Source organism: Physeter macrocephalus, chromosome 11, assembly GCF_002837175.3.
Source record: "Physeter macrocephalus isolate SW-GA chromosome 11, ASM283717v5, whole genome shotgun sequence".
In the NCBI taxonomy this organism is placed as follows: domain Eukaryota; kingdom Metazoa; phylum Chordata; class Mammalia; order Artiodactyla; family Physeteridae; genus Physeter; species Physeter macrocephalus.
The window spans coordinates 30,062-48,062 of record NC_041224.1 but is presented as its reverse complement, the minus strand read 5'-3'; the positions used below and the strand labels follow the sequence as shown (position 1 = coordinate 48,062).

Here is an 18,001-nt window from a genome sequence, read left to right as displayed (position 1 = left end):
GGGCCCAGCCGCTCCGCGGCATGTGGGATCTTCCCGGACCGGGGCACGAACCCGTGTCCCCTGCATCGGCAGGCGGATTCTCAACCACTGCGCCACCAGGGAAGCCCCATGAGATGTTTTCTCACCAGTATACCAGGAAAGAGGCATCCATAGGCATTTTAATTTTTACCTCTGTTCACTTTTACCACTTTCTAGCTTTGTGACCTTGGTCAAGTTATTTTATCTCGTTGTATTTTAGTTTTCTCTTATAAAGTGAAATAACCTTATGTGCTTAATACATGTAATTTCCTCTTTTCTTATACCTTCATACTACTACTACTTCATTTCAGAATATACTTTGTATCTTACTAACCCACTCTAAAACTCTGAACTCATCGAGTCCTTGCTTACATTCCCACACACCCGATATTAATTGCTGTTTTCTCTCCTCTTGTGGCAGTGCCTTTCATATATCTCATAACATACATTTTCTTATTTGTTCAGCAGGATTGAGCATCTTTATATGCCTAGCATTGTTCTAGATTTAGAATTAGAATATTAAGATGGATAAGAAAATTCATGCTTTTGAAGAACTAAGTAGTGGGCTTCCTTTCTATATTGGGCTGAGTACTAAGGTATGTACACAGTCAGTCCTCCGTATTCCTGGATTCAGCATCTGTGGAGTCAGCCAACCCCATATAGAAGATATTCGGGAAGAAAACTCCAGAAACTTCCAAAAAGCTAAACTTGAATTTGCTACTTGCAGGGAACTATTTGCATAGCATTTACATTGTATTTACAATTTACATAGCATTTCATTGTATTAGGTGTTTCAGGGGTAGTCTGGAAAGATTTCACGTAGGAAATATGGAGATGCCATTTCTCTTGGTGCTTGAAGGATGTTAGCATTTATCACATTTGTACTTGAAGTGTTCAAAAGCTCCAGAGCATAAATGTGTATATCCTATTACGAGAGTAAAAGAGTCAGGTAGTCTTATATCACTGGTGTGGGTGAGAATTGATATTGGAAAAGCAGGATGGGTTAAAATACACCAAGTTCCTCCCTACTTCAGAGCTTTTGTACCAGCTCTTACCTTCTGTCCAGAGTGCATTCTAGCTCTTCACATGGGTGACTAATTCTTCTTTTTCTTCAAGTCTCGCTCAAATGCTTCCTTTTCAAAGTGGGCTTCTTTGACTTTTCTGACTCACCATAAGTAGTTCCCATTTCTCTCCTTCCCCATTTTCTCTATCTCATCAGCTTCTTTATGTTGACAACATTTTTTCACAGTCTTCATTTGTGTATGGGTTTATCATTCAATTTCCCCATTAGAATGTTAGCTCCCTGAAGGTCAGGGACCGTCATGTATCTTGTTCACCACTGGATCCTCAGTTTCTTGGCGTAGTTCCTAATACATAATGGGCACTCAAGAATTTGTTGAACGAAGCAGTAAAGCTTTTTGAGAAAGTGGGTAATCAGATTTGCCTTTTTTTAAAGATGATCTAAGATGAAATCCTTCTTTTGCCACTTACTAGATATATGACTTTGAATAGTTATTTTCATTTTCTTACCTATAAAGTGGAATTAATAATACCTATGGGATTGTGGTATTGTAAGGATCCTATGAGTACCTGAATCATGGTAAACACTAAGTAAAAGTTATGTCATCATCATCATCGTTATTTTTAATGAAGATTGAAGGGGGCATGTTTCCTTTTTTTTTTTCTCTCTCTCTCCCATCATTCACAGTTGCTCATTTTAGGTCTTTTACTCAAGCAAAATTTATGTTTAATTCTGGACTCATAGTGAGGTTGATAAGTAATATGGTTTGAAGTATCCTTAGCATTTTTGTGGTTTACATAGGACTGAACCAAGTTTTAAGTCAGCAAGCAAACCAGGAGATCAGCCCACTGGACAGTATGATTCAAAGACTACAACAGGAGCAAGACCTGAGACGTTCTGGTGAAGCAGGTATCAGTAATACCAGCCGTTTAAGTAGAGGTAAGCAGTGATTCTTAAATGAAACATTTAAAAAATTGAAGCAGTCTAAACCTACTACTGCTGTAGGTAGCGATTAAACAAATATGGTAAATCCGTTATGTGAAATATTAGGCTGCCAAAATGATCATGTTTTTGAAGAATATTTAATGACCTAAAAAAATATTCTTAATATAAGGTTTCAAACTATGGACAATGAGTTTTTTAATGTATATATTCTTCTAGATTTCCTATAATAAACATGAATAACTTAGAAAAATGTTAAAAATAAATTTATTCAATAATTTATGGAATACATTCAAAGCCACGTTCTCGAACATCTCACCATCCTTATTGTTGTATATTATTAAACTTTAGAGAAAATTTAAAGCAAATTTATGAACCATAAATGTCCTTGGGTTTGTGTCTGTTTTTGCTTCTTATATAGTTTTCCCAAAAATACACAGTGGGCAATTTTTTTTTAAGTAATATTAGGTTTTACATCTTTGGAGCTTAACAGTCCATAGTCATGATTCATTAACTTATCTAGTCAACTGAATAACCATGTTCTGTTTTCATTAAGCTTTTGCTTGTGGTTTAGCTCCTAATTTGGTGATGTGATGCACTATGAAGTTTCATGTGGAAGATAGTATGGATTTTTTCCCCCTGGGGGGTGTGTGTGTGTGTGTGTGTGTATTTTTTCCCCCTGGTGTGTGTGTATTTTTCCCCCCTGGTGTGTGTGTGTATTTTTTCCCCCGTGTGTGTGTGTGTGTGTGTGTGGATTTTTTCCCCCTGGTGTGTGTGTGTGTTTGCTGTTAGAAGCTAATGGAGAAGTGTCTCTAAATAGAACTACTGTGTGTGTGTGTGTGTGTGTGTGTGTGTGTGTGTGTGTGTGTGTTTCCTGTTAGAAGCTAATGGAGAAGTGTCTCTAAATAGAACTTACTGTATTAACTTTTTCACTTAGGGTCTACAAGTTCTACCTCAGAGGTTCATTCACCACCTAACGTAGGACTAAGGCGTAGTGGTCAAATCGAAGGTGTACGGCAAATGCATAGTAATGCACCAAGAAGTGAAATAGCCACAGAGCGGGATCTTGTAGCTTGGAGTCGAAGGGTGGTAGTACCTGAGCTATCAGCTGGTGTAGCCAGGTAAGGAACGGGAATTATGAATTGTTATGTACCACAGTTGTTTGTATTCATTTTGAATTACAGTCTTCAGAGTACCTTTTTAGCTCTAATTTGTTTTAAATTTATCTGCAGAGCTAACGTTTTAAACTATTCATGACTCTGGAGAAAAGTTATATTTCAGTATATGTCCCTTTCTAGGATGATTCATATAAATGTTATGGGGGGAGTATTAAGGTGAATGGGGGGAATTATAAATTTGGCTTGAACAAATATGAGATTTTACTGAGTAGCATACTTAAATCTTACTTTGTCTTGTTTAACTGTATCTTAAAACACTTTCATAGTTTGTTATAATTTAGTTTTTTGTGGATTTTACTAATCATTCACACCACATCATTCAGAGGCATAGTGAAAATACATTATATTATTTATTGGTAATAGATTATATAAGTATTTTTAAGTAATTCTTTTTCATACTTAAAAGTATACATATGTAAATTTAAAAGTATTGATTTTATGTAATCCTATTCTCAAGGTCATTGCTATGAGGGACGTTTATATCCAATTCCTTTTGATTCTTTATTAATGAAATACTCATGAATGAGGTCCATATGAGCCCCAACTAATACTGACTATATATTATAATACTGTACTATAATAAAAAACATAGGAAGATCAAATTTGATTTTAGGATTTCCTGGTTTTTAAAAGATAAGAGTAATTATATAATTAAAAATATTTGTAATCTGAATGTTTATATATATCATGCTTTTTTGATTGGACAACACCCAAATTTGTGTTAGGTTTTAGGATTATACACCTAAAGCTTGAATTTGAACCATAACTTTATCTGATGACAAATATACCTAGATGTTCTTTAGCTGCGTTCCTGTCTACTTTTTAATTCTAATGTTAAGGTTTGAAGAGGGTGCAATAAATAATACCCATCATTTAAAAAATAGTTCTGAAGGAGTAAAAAATAACACAAAAGAGTAAGACAGGAAATGAGCATATTTTATTATTCATACGGCTGTGAAGAACATGACTTTTATCTGCATGAATGTGCGCTTCCTAATACTGAACCCCAGCCAAAGGGACCACTGGGCCACGGTATTTCTCCCCATGTGAGGCAGCTGGTTTGCTTCTTTAAAGTGCAGAAAAGAATGTATACATGGCAAACAGGGCATAGAACTGGGCCATGATAAGCTGGATTTTCCTTCTAGAGCATCCTGATTAATTAGTTCACTACTCCTCCCCCAGAGAAGAATGAGTAAGGAGGTGAAAAGAGTCCAGGAGTGGGTTGCTCGTTGGTGGTGGAGGTCCCTGCACACGGAACAGTGGGGAAGATTTGTTTCTCTCCAGATACTCGTCACCTTTTTATCTCTTTTTCTTTGAGCTTGACCATTGAGCGTATGGTCCAGCGAGGCTGTAGCCATTACTTCAAAGGGTATCCGGCCTTCCTGGAGCTTTGCATTAAAATTAAATCCAATCCCATAGCCAACAAAAGATTAATATCTATTATATATAAAGAACTCTCAAAACTCAGCAGTAAACAAAGCAATCCAATTAGGAAATTGGGCAAAAGCTATGAACAGACATTTCATCAAAGAGTATATACAGATGGCAAATAAGCACATGAAAAGATACTCAACATCATTAGCCATTAGTGAAATGCAAATTAAAACTTCAGTGAAGTAATCTATGTACCTATCAGAATGGCTGAAATACAGTGACAGCACCAAATGCAGGGAAGGGTGTGGGGAAACTGGATCCCTCATGCATTGCTGGTGGGAATGTAAAATGGTGCAGCCACTCCGGAAAACAGTTTGGCATTTTTTTAAAAGCCTAAACATAAGACTATCATATGATCCATTGATTGCACTGTTTGGGGATTTATCCCAAAGAAATTAAACTTATTTTCACACAAAAACCTGTACACAAATGTATAGCAGCTTTATTCGTAATAGCCAAAAACTAGAAACAACCCAGATATCCTTCAGTGGGTGTATGATTAAACAACCTATGGTATATCCACACCATAGAATAAGACTGCATTAAATAGGAACAACCTGTTGATATACAACTTGATTGAATCTTCAGGGAATTATGGTGAGCAACCAGTCTCAAAGGTTATGTATTAATCCATTTATGGACTACTCTTGAAATTACAAAAGTATAGAGATGGAGAACAGATTAGTGGTTGCTAGACATTGTGGGGAGAAAGGGCTGAGGAGGAGGAGAAGAAGGTGGATATGATCATTAAAAGGGCACTGCAAGGGATCTTTGTGGTAGTGGAAATGTTCTTTCTGTATCTTCACTGGGGCAATGGATACACAAACGTACACGTGATAAACTTGGAGAGAACTAACTACACACACAAACACACACACGAGTGGAAGTAAAACTGGGGAGTTCTGAATATCAGTGGGTAGTATCAATATCCAGATCCAGGTTATGATGTTGTACTATAGTTTTGCAAGATATTACCATTGGGGGAAGCTAGGTAAAGGATACAAGGAACCTCTTTGTATTATTTCTTAGAACTGTATGTGAACCTACAGTTATCTCAATAAAAAAGTTTAATTTAAAAAAAAACAAATTAAGAACAAACAAAATTAAATCCAAGGGCATTCTTTTCACAAGATTCAAGTTCACTCATTTCCATTCAGAATCATGACCCAGCGCATTAGAGATTCTGCAATTAAGTATAAAATGACAACATTGATATACCCAAGTAATAAAATATCCACATTATAGAGCTCTTCCAGGTTCAAATATTAACTCCCTTCCAACTGTGATATCTCCAGGGAAAAATTAAAGTTCAAAGATTAAATACCCTTCCAGTTCAAAAACCTTAAAGTTTTAAGGAATTAAAATTTTTTAAGAATTCTCTTGTCCTTGTGAGTTCAGCTTTCATGAAATTAAAGTGCACAGTTAATGTTCCTCAAAACTTCTGTTGCTCAAATTCATCTTGATACCTGGATAGAGTTGAAGTTTTTTCAGTGGCTGAAGCCTGGCCTGCCTTTCACTGGAGAGAATGTAGTTCTTTCAGGGCTTCGGGAGTTAACGTTAGTTGTACCTCAAGGGTCTGTTGTGCCTTATTATTATTTTTTTTAATTCCAGCTATCTGTATGGCACATAAGATTATCACAGCATAAGCCAACACTGACATAATTTTTGAAGAATAAATAAATTCTGTTTTTAATTCTTGGAGCAGTTACCTTAGGAGTAACAGTGTTCCCAGATCCTAAAACTTTATTTGCCAAAGACTATAGTAGAAACGGTAGTATCTAGTTCAAGTGGACAGAGTCTGTCTTTCCAGTATTCCAGTCATTTAATGCTTAATGTCCAGAGCTCACAATCTGTGAAATTAAACTGAGAAATCTTTATCACATGCCTCATCTGAAAAGAAGGCATCAGGAGTAACATCCCCTCTCTGATACCTAACATTCCCTTTGGGGAGAAATCAGTTATAAACATTACAGATTATATGTGGCTTTTAATTCTCTTTCAGTAGGCAAGAAGAATGGAGAACTGCAAAGGGAGAAGAAGAAATAAAGACTTACAGATCAGAAGAGAAAAGAAAACACTTCACAGTTCCAAAAGAGAATAAAATGCCCACTGTCTCAAAGGTAAATAGTAATTACTTTGATGTTTAATATTTGCTTCATAAGTACAGTGACCATTGTGTAGTTAAAGACCTTTTTGTAATTAAAGATGTTAACATTGTAGACAGTATATTTAACTAATGAAATAAAGTTAACATAGCTAATTCTCGATTATCTTTGGATTATCTTTAAATCTTTAATATTACATTTCCTACTTTCTAGCATACCTTTTCCCCAAATGCCAATTGTAATATGCCTGTTAAATCTAATAAATTATACCTTAAGTCTAAGCAAGATCTTTTTTTTAGTTCTGCCATTGGTGGCACACTGTAAAACAGTGTTCTGGTTTTGGTTTTTGTCCTACACTTTTTTTTTTTTTTTTTTTTTACTGTTTTGCACCTATTTGTTATTGCAGGTAATTAAGTCAGCTATGCTGCTATAAATAATAGTTCTCATTTTCTCCATTAAGATAGGTAAATTGTCCCTACTAGTTTGCCCTGTTGGTTTGTCTGCCATCATACTCTGGAAAAACTTTTCAGTCCAGTGGATTTCAGTTGGTTATGCCCAAATCTGGGAGAGATATGTACTTAACCTTCTTGAGTGTCAAGGGTTGACTGGTCTCTAGACCCAGCTTTGTGCTCCTTCCTCTTATTTGAGTTCCTCAGACCTTCTAAAGTAGTTTCCTTTATTACAGCTCCCTTTTCTGTTTTGTGACTCTTCGAAGGACTCAAGTAGTCCTTTGCTATTATTTTATGTTTTCCTTTACTAAGGGTATCATACCTTGGCATCAGTAGGACCCTACACTGCTACAGTTTCTGTTAGTATAATCTGGAATAATCTTTTCTTTTTTAGTTTTTTGTTGTTGTTGGTTGTTTTTTTCATGGTGGCTGGAAAGCATACCCTTTTTTGGGTATCCTTTGCTCTGAATCCAAGGATGTGGGGACATAATACATATAATGATTGTGAGCTTGTATTGCTACCACTTTTATGGATGGAATATCTGTAAAAATTAAAAGGATGTGCTTATCTTTTAATCCAGTAGTGGTACTTCGAAGACTATTTTTTTTAGAAAGAAAAGAATTGATGTGAATGTATATACGTGTGTGTGCATGCAGATATTTATAGTGTCTCTGGTGGCAAAAACTGAAATAACTTTAGTGTTTATTGGTGGACGAAAAGTAGGATGTCGTGACATATATATACCCATGGAATACAGCTTTTTAAAGAAATGAGTTAGAGCTCACTCCATTGCCTTGGAGAAACGTTCATGATGTATTTGTTAAGTGAAAAAAAGCAAGTGGGACAGTAGTGTTTATAACATACAAAAAACATTTGTTTTTCAAATTTTATGAGACTGGAGAAAGGTTTGAAAGCACCTCCTATTGATAATCACAGATGTACAAGTTATGAGATGCTACCTTTCATCTCAGAGTTGCATTGGTTTTTTTCCTCTAATAGTAGAGGGTACTAACTGTGCAGAGGGGTTGTATAAATTAATACAAAAAAACTGTTTAGAAAGCAATTATAAAGTTGATTTTTGACAATAGGTTTGGTCCCCAAATTGCAGTGCCTTAAATTTACTTAATTTCTCTTAAATATTTATTTATTCCCCTTGAGGGAAATGTATTTCTCTCTGATTTAAAAGCCTCGGTAGGTGGTCAAGATCTGGTTTGATGTCCTCTGTGTTGAGAACTGAAGCTCTTTAAATATTTCTGATTTTCTTATGTGTGAATTTGACTTCATGCCTCAAGATGTCAGCATTTTCATATAAGGCTGCAAGATGGAAGATCATTATCAGTGAGGAAGGTGCAGAGAGGGTACATATGCTCTCCTGAGGAAGGTTTTTTGAAGTTGTTCTGCAACATTGTGCCAGATATCCCATTGGCCAGAATTTAGTCACATGAAATTCTGACAATGAAAATTTCATTTTCTGTGCAAGAAGCGTGGAACAGATGTTGGTTGACAACCAGTTTTTTCTTATGCATTATATATTAAGGCATTAAAAACATGTTCTTTGGGCTTCCCTGGTGGCGCAATGGTTGAGAGTCCGCCTGCCGATGCAGGGGACGCGGGTTTGTGCCCCAGTCCGGGAAGATCGGAGCAGCTGGGCCCGTGAGCCATGGCCGCTGAGCCTGCGCGTCCGGAGCCTGTGCTCCGCAACGGGAGAGGCCACAACAGTGAGAGAGAGGCCTGCGTACCACAAAAAAACAAACAAACAAACAAAAAACCATGTTCTTTGACTTGGAATTTACTCTAATGAAATGCAAAATTGTGGATAAAGCTTTACAAAATGAAACAAAAAGCAATTTTTAATGAAATAGATTTGCGTAGATAAATAATATTTAAATGAAAGAAGCAAGATCCATTACATTCTTAACAGTAAATTACTCAAAGCTTATGAGATTATAGTTGAGTATTATTTCCTTTTTTACACCTTTTACATATTTTCCCAAATTTTTTGCAAAATTACAGAACCCTTCAGTAATTCTTTTAGAGAGAATCTGTGTGGAGTAAATCTTGTATCCTTGTATGTGAAAATGTCTTTTATTTCACTTGGCTTTTACAAGTTAACAGCCCCAGCAAGAGTAGAGGTAAAGTGCAGGGAAGAAGTGACAAGACTGTGGAGAGGGAACTGGAGAGTGGAGGTGATGGAGAGACAGAGACTGGTTGAACTCAGGTTTGCAGTATTATAGGTCTTGAGGTACACAGCCCCATCCCCCCATACACATACAGAATCTTTTTTAGGAGACAGGGCAAGACCTAGATTTCTTCTTTTTCCCTCCCTTCCCGAGTGCCACCCAATACACTTGTGAAACCAGAGCCAAACATATTCAGATACTCAACACAGCATATTATTCTGAGAGAGATAAGAGAGGATATTGGAAACATGATGTAGCAGCAAGCTGTTTTGGAGAGGGTTCTGTTGGAGAAATTGGGATGAAACATCTTGTCTTTGAAATGGAGAACTCAATGGATGGGTTGAATAGAGGAATACAAAACACTGAAAAATAAGCTAACAAGCTGGAATGTCAAGTTGAAGAACTCTTCAGAATGCATCAACAAGGGATAAAATGATGGAGAGAATGAGGGAAGTGTGAAAAACATGTATGTGTATGTTTATGTAATGTGTATGTTGTATACATACACATATACACAGAGAGATTAGAGGTACATAGTAAAAAAAAAAAAAAAAGCTTTATTTGGTAAGTCTTCAAAGAAGAAAAAATATACAGAGGGAGAAAAGAGTTGGAAAAATTATCCAGAATTTCCTAGAATTAATCTCTAGCTGAGCAAATGCATAGTGTGCCAACTAGAATAAGGAAAAAAATAATACAAAATTAAAAAATTTAAAACCTCAAATAAGCACATTGTAGTGAGATTTGAAAATATCTAAAACAGAGAATATTCTGAAAGTTTCTGGAGAGAAAAAGAGAACCACATGAACTTGAACTTGACTAATATTAGACTTTTTGTTTGTTGTTAACAAAATGGATTCCACTGAGCACCCTACAGCCAGAAGAGTTGAGGAAATTAAAGAATCAGCACCCACATTAGGAAAATTGTCTGCAACCCCAACACGCTAGTGTTTATGCTGATTTCTTAATGGAATGGTGACAACATGCTGGAGCCAAGTGCTAACATGCCTTGGTTCAAGGGATGGAAAGTCACCTGTAAAGATGGCAGTGCCAGTGGAACCATGCGGCTTAAAGCTCTGAATGGCATCCTGCCACCGACTTGTCTAATGGACAAGCCCTTGGTGCCTGCCCCTCCAGGTAGTGTTGGCACTGTCCCTGTGGGCCAGTTGCAGACTGGGGTTCTCAAATCTGGCATGTGATCACCTTTGCTCCAGTCGTCATTACAACTGAAGTTTAAAAAAAAAAAAAAGTCTGTTGAAGTGCACGTGAAGCCTTGGGTGAAGCTCTTCTGAGACAATGTAGACCTCAGTGTCAAGAACATGTCTGTCAGAGCTGCTAGCCATAATAGCTTTGTGGTTCCTGACAGCAAAAATAACCCATGAATGATGGAAGCAGCCAGCTTCACAGCTCAGATGATTATCCTGAGCCATCCAAGCTAAGTCAGTGCTGGCTATGCACCCATTCTGGATTGTACCACAGCTCAGCTCACACAGCTTGCAAGATTGCTGACCTGAAGGAGAAGATTAGTCACTGTTCTGGGAAGGGGCTTCTGGAAGATGGCCTCAAAGTTTTGAAAGGTGGTGGTGCTGCCTGCCACTGTTGATAGGTTCTTGGCAAGACCCCTTGTGTGTTGAGAACTCCTCTGACTGTCACTTTGCTGTTCATGACATGAGACAGGCAGTTGCTATCGGTGTCATCAGATCAGTGGACAAGAAGGCAGCTGAAGCCGGCAAGGTCACCACGTCTGCCCAGAAAGCTCAGAAGGCTAAATGAATATTATCTCCAGTACCGGGCACCCCAGTCTTAACCAGTGGTGGAAGAACTGTCTCAGGACTGTTCGTCTTGATCAGCCATTTAAGCTAAATAGTAAAAGACTGATTGATAATAATGCATCATAAAACCTTGAAGAAACAGAGAATGTTTTGTGGACCATTTGTTTTCTGTATGTGGCAGTTTTAACTTACTAGTTTTTAAATCAGTACTTTTTAATGGAAACAACTTGACCAGAAATCTGTCACAGAATTTTGAGATCCATTAAAACAAAGTTAATGAGAAGAGGAAAAAAAAAAAAAAGTGAGGATATAACTATAGGTTCAAAGGACTGAGGATATAACTAATAGGTTCAAAATTATTTTCTGTCAACACTTTAAAGATAGTGTTCCTTTTTCTCATTGTTTGATTTATTGCATGATATGTTATATGTATAAGTCTGATGTCAGTCTCTTTTTTCGAAGGTAACTTTTAGTATTTTCCTTCTATTTTTGTATATTCACAAGTTGGGGGGGTTTTTTCAGGTGTAAATTCTTGTGTTTGTTGAGTTTTTTTCATCTCTGTAACCATGTTGGACTTTGAGTTATTTTGATCAGTCTTAGTTGTTTTCTCATCTGCTGCAGAAGACTTTTTTCTCACATTTGCCTGCAGCAGAAGAGAGAGCTAGTCACCTGGTATCCAAGTCTCATAGCGATTGGTTAGCTTTGTGATCACCATTTTGTTTTCTAGTTTGCCTCTGCCTTATTATATATGCCTCACAGTCTGTGGTCCTCTTTCTTATATCTGTTCTGTAGGTTTGGCATGGGTACAGGAGAGTTCAGTGTTAGGCTTGGTCTGTGATTATGAATCCTCATCAGAAAAAAAAGTTTTTATAACCTATCAGCAAGTGAATTTCAGTATATCATAAACCTGTGTTTTAACTTAATGTTAAAATATTTGAGCTGGTACTATAGTCTAGTCTACTTACGGGATATCTTAAATATGAATGGGTTTTTTTATCATTAAAAAATACAACTTTTAAAGTAAAAGGCATTCTTTAAGCATACTCTAAATAAATTTGATTTACTTTTTTCCAGAATCATACTCATGAACATTTCCTGGATCTTGGAGAATCCAAAAAGCAGCAAGCAAACCAACACAATTATCGTACGAGATCTGCATTGGAAGAGACTCCCAGACCTTCAGAAGAGATAGAAAATGGCACTAGTTCTTCAGATGTGAGAGCTCAGCACACTCACAGATTTCTGTTTTCATTTTTACTTGTTTTTTTAATGTAACTTTTATTATTTGCATTCATTGTTATATTTTTAGATGTAGCTCAAACATGGTTTGTCTAGGTCTTAAAATGACAGTGATAGTTGAAGGACCGTAGTTTGTGTTCTGAGCATGGCACAGATATTCATAACCTCAAGTCCACAAAACAAATGCATGTGAATTAATTATTCCCATTTTGAGGGCTCTGAAGTTCAAAGATGTTTAGATTACACATTTACCTAACTATTAAATGGTAGAGCAGGGATTAAACCCACGTTCCTTTCACTCCAAAGCCAAGTTTTTGAAATGGTACCATGAAGCCCTAGTCTGTAACTATAACTGATCAATAGACATTAGACAATTTTGGTTAGTTTTTAATCTCTGTACCAATTTATAGCTTTCTCAATGTAAATTTTAAAAATATTCCTATGTATAATTATTTCCATAAATATCATTGTCCCTACTAAATTATATATTCTTTCAGCAAAGGGACTCCGTTTGCAGTCACAAATCAGTCTTATTTAGCAATTATAATGGTCTTCCTTCCCCTGTCCCACTCTTCCTATTAGCCCTTCACTCACAGTTAAGTCAGAGACTCTATGATCTGATATGTTGACAGCTACACATTTTTGAAGTCATGTTACGTTTTGCAGTGTTAGACATGTATGGGGATTCTCCACATATATTCTCTATGGACAGGGCAATATTAGCACAAACCGAGAGTATTCTAACCATAATTTAAAAGTTAGTCTCCAGTGTTTTCAGGTCCTTGTATGGCCAGAACAAAATGATACGTTCAATCTGGCAAAAAAAGATAAAATATACTCATTATATAAACTTGACACATAACAATTTAGATATGCCACAGAATGTAAAATATGTGTGCAATTTATTTGCATTATAAAATATTTCTTTATTTTTGAAAGATTTATAGTATTACTCTTTTAAATATTAAGTTTCTATAAAATTTTAAACGTATTAATTCAGCTCAAAATGTTTTTCCAGACGTAAGAAAATTCTACTAATTCTTGGATTTGTCTTCAAAACTAATTTGTTTATGCCTTAAATTTGTAGAGGAGAATAATAAGAAAAGAATATCACCTTTGGCACAATATATTAGTTAAAAATGAAAGAATCCTGGGATTTTGGTTCAAATAATTTGTACTTCCATATAGTACCTTTTGTTTTCGTATTTAGAATGTAGAATTATGTTTCTGTTCTCCCCCTTTAAAGAAGTAATACACTAAGAGTGGGAATAATCAGATCACTTGTTTAGATTTTTTTTTTCAGTTATATTGAGCAAAGATTAAGTTTGCTAAATAAAATTTACTCTGGATTTTGATCTTTTCATATTTGCCTGGTTTTCAAAGCCCTGTGGAATAGTTATGTAATACATTCTTCATTTTTAAGCTATCAATACAGGAAAAATTTTCTCCCCAAGATATAACATTTAATTAGTAAAAAAATACATTTCATTATCCTCGTGAAAAATGATCTGGATGTGCCCAGCAGTTAATAGTGTAGAGTGGGTCTAAGCTTTGAAGTAAAATGACATGAGTTCAAAATAGGCTTTGCTGCTTATTAATTGTTCTGCCTTGGGTAAATTTCTTAGCCTGTTTAAGCTTTAGTTTCTTTTATTTAAATGACTGATTCCTTTCACCAGCACTGTTTGTCTAGATCAAATGGGATGATATATACAAAGTGCTTAGAACAGTTTCTGACATATACTAAAAGCTTAATTAATGTGAGCTGGTATTTTTATTGGAGCAAGATTTTGTGACCAAAAAAAAACCCACCAATTTTTATAAAGAAAATGGCTTCACAGGTAGCATCCTGTGTTAACCAGTGAATATTTACTAAAGAGAAATCAGAGTGTTTGGGTAGTTTTTAATCCTCTCCATTTGTATAAAATAATACCTGAGTTGGAATATCCTTTTTTTATATGATAAAGCTATTTTAATAATAATAATTAAAACATAAAAGTTCCTAAATTTAAGTTTCTCAATGCATCTATAGAAAAAGAAAACTTAAATTTTAAAAAAGTCCCAAGAAGTAAAGTTGATATCAAATATTAATTTGGTATCACCCAGTCTAGAAGATGTGTTATGAGGCTTTTTAAAAAAATGTTAATCCACCCAAGAGATTGCTCTGAATCCAGTATTAATAAGTATTTTATCTTTGGATACACTTAATATTTGGATACATTCAATAATTTTTGTATAAAAATATGAGACCTCTGTTTTACAACTAACTTAAATCAGGTTTTAATATAAATATCCTAATATGATTCATACTATTAGATATCACTGATATTTTCTGTAATCATAGAATGTTATTCTGTAAAGCTATACAATAAATACGTATTAACTGTCTCTTAGGAAGGTGAAGTTGTTGCTGTCAGTGGTGGAACGTCTGAAGAGGAAGAGAGAGCGTGGCATAGTGATGGCAGTTCTAGGTAACTTAATGAATTTTTATTCTTCCAAATGTAAATTCTTTAGAAAGCTGCCTTGATTCTTAATGTTAAATTCTTTTCTATCAGAAACATATTTCAGAGTCCCTTTGGGTTTAAAACTGATCTTTCTTCAGAGTTTTTTTGTAGTTGTCCAAAATTTAGATTTCCTTTGACATGTTTTCTCTAGTAGAAAAAAAATTTTGGATATTGTAACTAGATGTACAAAATGATGCTTTTAACTTTTCCTTAGTTGATATTTTATCTTCTGAATGCTCTTATATTTGTAATACTGAACCACAAGCTAGCTTCATTACTGGCTTTGAAAAATATTTATGCATTAAATTATGAAAGTAATGAATTTTGTAGAATTAACTGTCTTTTTTAATGGAATTTGTGGAATGCTAATAATATTTTCTTCCAGCAATGAGAATAAACTTTCCCTTTTTCCTGTTGTTCCCACCCCATTTGATCACGTAAACGAGGATTCCTTCAGCTCCTACTTATTGGTGATTCACATTATTATAGGGCTTGATGGCCTTGGCTGACCTTGCAAGGTCTCAGTAGCAAGAAGTAGAGCCTTTGGGAATGGTAATTATGTTTAGCCCCTGATACTTACTCCCTGGCAGCACTAGCTCTTAAAATTGCCAAAGAAACCAAGAGGCTGTATTTAAGAATTCTTCACCTCTTTTCATCATGGACTTTCCTATTTCCCCAGTAGTTGCTCCCAGTAATGATATGCAAGTGTTCATTGTTATGTCTGGTGGTTTTCTGTATTTGAAACAAGGCAGTAGAAGAAAAACTCCCTTTCTTTCGGCTCAGCAGTGAAAATAGAGTATAGGCATACGTTGGTGATATCTCAGGTTTGACTCCAGACCACCACAATGAAGAGAATATTGCAGTAAAGCAAGTCACATGAATTTTTGTTTTCCCAGTGCATATAAAAGTTGTGTTTACACTATACTGTAGTCTGTTAGGTGTGCAGTGGCGTTACGTCTAAAAAAATAATTAAACATTTAAAAACAGCATTAATCTGAAAATAATACTATTGGGAAAGTGGCACCGATAGACTTGTTCAGTGCAGCATTGCCACAAACCTTCAATTTGTAAAAAACACAGTGTCTGTGAAGCACAGTATAAACAAGGTTTGCCTGTATCGCAAACCAGGAAACGACATAGAGGTTCTTGTTTTGAAAAAGCAGTGTTGGCTTCAGCAGTTGGGGAAGTTGTTGTAAAGTACATAGACCTCTGGGGTTTGTAGTCCGTGCTGGCGGCAGCAGATTTTCTGTAAGAGCTGAGTGCTCCAGAGAGTAACAACAGTGAGTATTTGGCGAGTGCAATTTACAGTGACCATGGCTGGGGTTAGGGTAAATAAATGCTCCTAAGTTGAGGATAGCCTAGGTGGCTATTTGCCCTGCAGATGTGTTCCCACATATCCAGAGTAGTGTCAGAAAATGTTTTTTATTTAAGTCTTCAAAATCATTTTAAGTTTTAAAATGAAGTCATGAAATCATACTAGAAAACACCTTAATTATTTGATTCTTATCTGTGATGATTATTCATAGGGAGATAATGGGTAAATTGCCCATAAAGGACACTCGGGCCAGAGGGACAAGGTAGTAGAATAAAACTCCAGAAAACTATGCCTTCGGTGTTATCAGCAATATGTTTAGAGGAGTGAGGATATACTTCAGTAAATTTAGACAACCTGATTATTGATTTTAACATAGTATAATTTAGATTCCATTAAAGTAATTATATTTATAAAACTATAAAATCAAGTAATGAAATATTCTCATGTACTAAAAGTAAAACAGAAGATAACATAATTGGATTCTTTATTTTGCAACATCAGCTTAGTAAAACTTAGGTCTGTTGAAGGTAAACTGAAAAGAAAGCTTGAGTTTCCAGTGAGACACAGCCAATGGCAAACACGATTGGTAGTGATACATAAAATGTTAGGCCTGTATTTTTCTGAATCTTACTTTGCTTTGAAGCATAAGATACACCTAGGGTGTACACTGGAGATGCCGTGCAAAGTTGGCAGGCACAGTCTTCCCACCGGGTAGGAGGACTTCTGGCCCTGCCAGTTGGGTATCTAGTTCCCATGAAGGCACCAGGGCTCTACCATGGGCATTCCCATGTCAAGGGGCCCACGTCCCCTCACAAAGGAATCCCTGTGCTTCTTCCTCAGTGACAGTACCTCCTGTGCTATCTAGGGCTCTCTTTCTGTTGTTGCTAGAATTGAGGAAAGTGATGCTGTGCTCCTCATTTTTGTATACTCCACAATATTTTGAACACATGCAGCACTCAGAAATCTGTGTTTGCTAAAATCGTAGAAGATACTTAAATTCATTGTTTAACTAGCACTACAACCTTATTTATCTTAAACATTTTTGGAGATACTTAAGTAAATTAAGCCTCCAGACTTTTAAGAAACTATTTAGAAGATGAGTTGAAAGTTAGGAAATATTTTTAGTTCATTTAGTATGTACTGTTCTGTCATTACTTTTTATTATGATCTTTCTTTATATTTTCATACAACAAAGTCTTAAAGTGTATCTTGTCTGTGTATTTTTTAAATCTCTTCTTTCCTTCTAGTGACTACTCCAGTGATTATTCTGACTGGACAGCAGATGCAGGAATTAATCTGCAGCCACCAAAGAAAGTTCCTAAGCATAAAACCAAGAAAGCAGAAAGCAGTTCAGATGAAGAAGAGGAATCTGAAAAACAGAAGCAAAAACAGATTAAAAAGGAAAGAAAGAAAGTAAATGAAGAAAAAGATGGACCAGTATCACCAAAGAAAAAGAAGCCCAAAGAAAGAAAACAAAAGGTTGATTTATATATATACTTTTAAGAAACTATTTAGAAGATGAGTTGAAAGTTAGGAAATATTTTTAGTTCATTTAGTATGTACTGTTCTGTCATTACTTTTTATTATGATCTTTCTTTATATTTTCATACAACAAAGTCTTAAAGTGTATCTTGTCTGTGTATTTTTTAAATCTCTTCTTTCCTTCTAGTGACTACTCCAGTGATTATTCTGACTGGACAGCAGATGCAGGAATTAATCTGCAGCCACCAAAGAAAGTTCCTAAGCATAAAACCAAGAAAGCAGAAAGCAGTTCAGATGAAGAAGAGGAATCTGAAAAACAGAAGCAAAAACAGATTAAAAAGGAAAGAAAGAAAGTAAATGAAGAAAA

General features: G+C 35.6%; 1 protein-coding gene across 1 annotated transcript in view; it reads left to right on the top strand.

Moving 5' to 3' along the window:
• Positions 1-18,001, top strand: part of PHIP (pleckstrin homology domain interacting protein) — a 119,706-nt gene that overhangs the window by 73,705 nt on the left and 28,000 nt on the right. The window contains exons 17-22 of the mRNA XM_028496239.2: positions 1,841-1,978; positions 2,919-3,102; positions 6,596-6,713; positions 12,172-12,312; positions 14,728-14,804; positions 17,400-17,631. Of these exons, the coding sequence (XP_028352040.1) occupies positions 1,841-1,978; positions 2,919-3,102; positions 6,596-6,713; positions 12,172-12,312; positions 14,728-14,804; positions 17,400-17,631 (890 nt within the window). The remainder of the gene's footprint in view (positions 1-1,840; positions 1,979-2,918; positions 3,103-6,595; positions 6,714-12,171; positions 12,313-14,727; positions 14,805-17,399; positions 17,632-18,001) is intronic.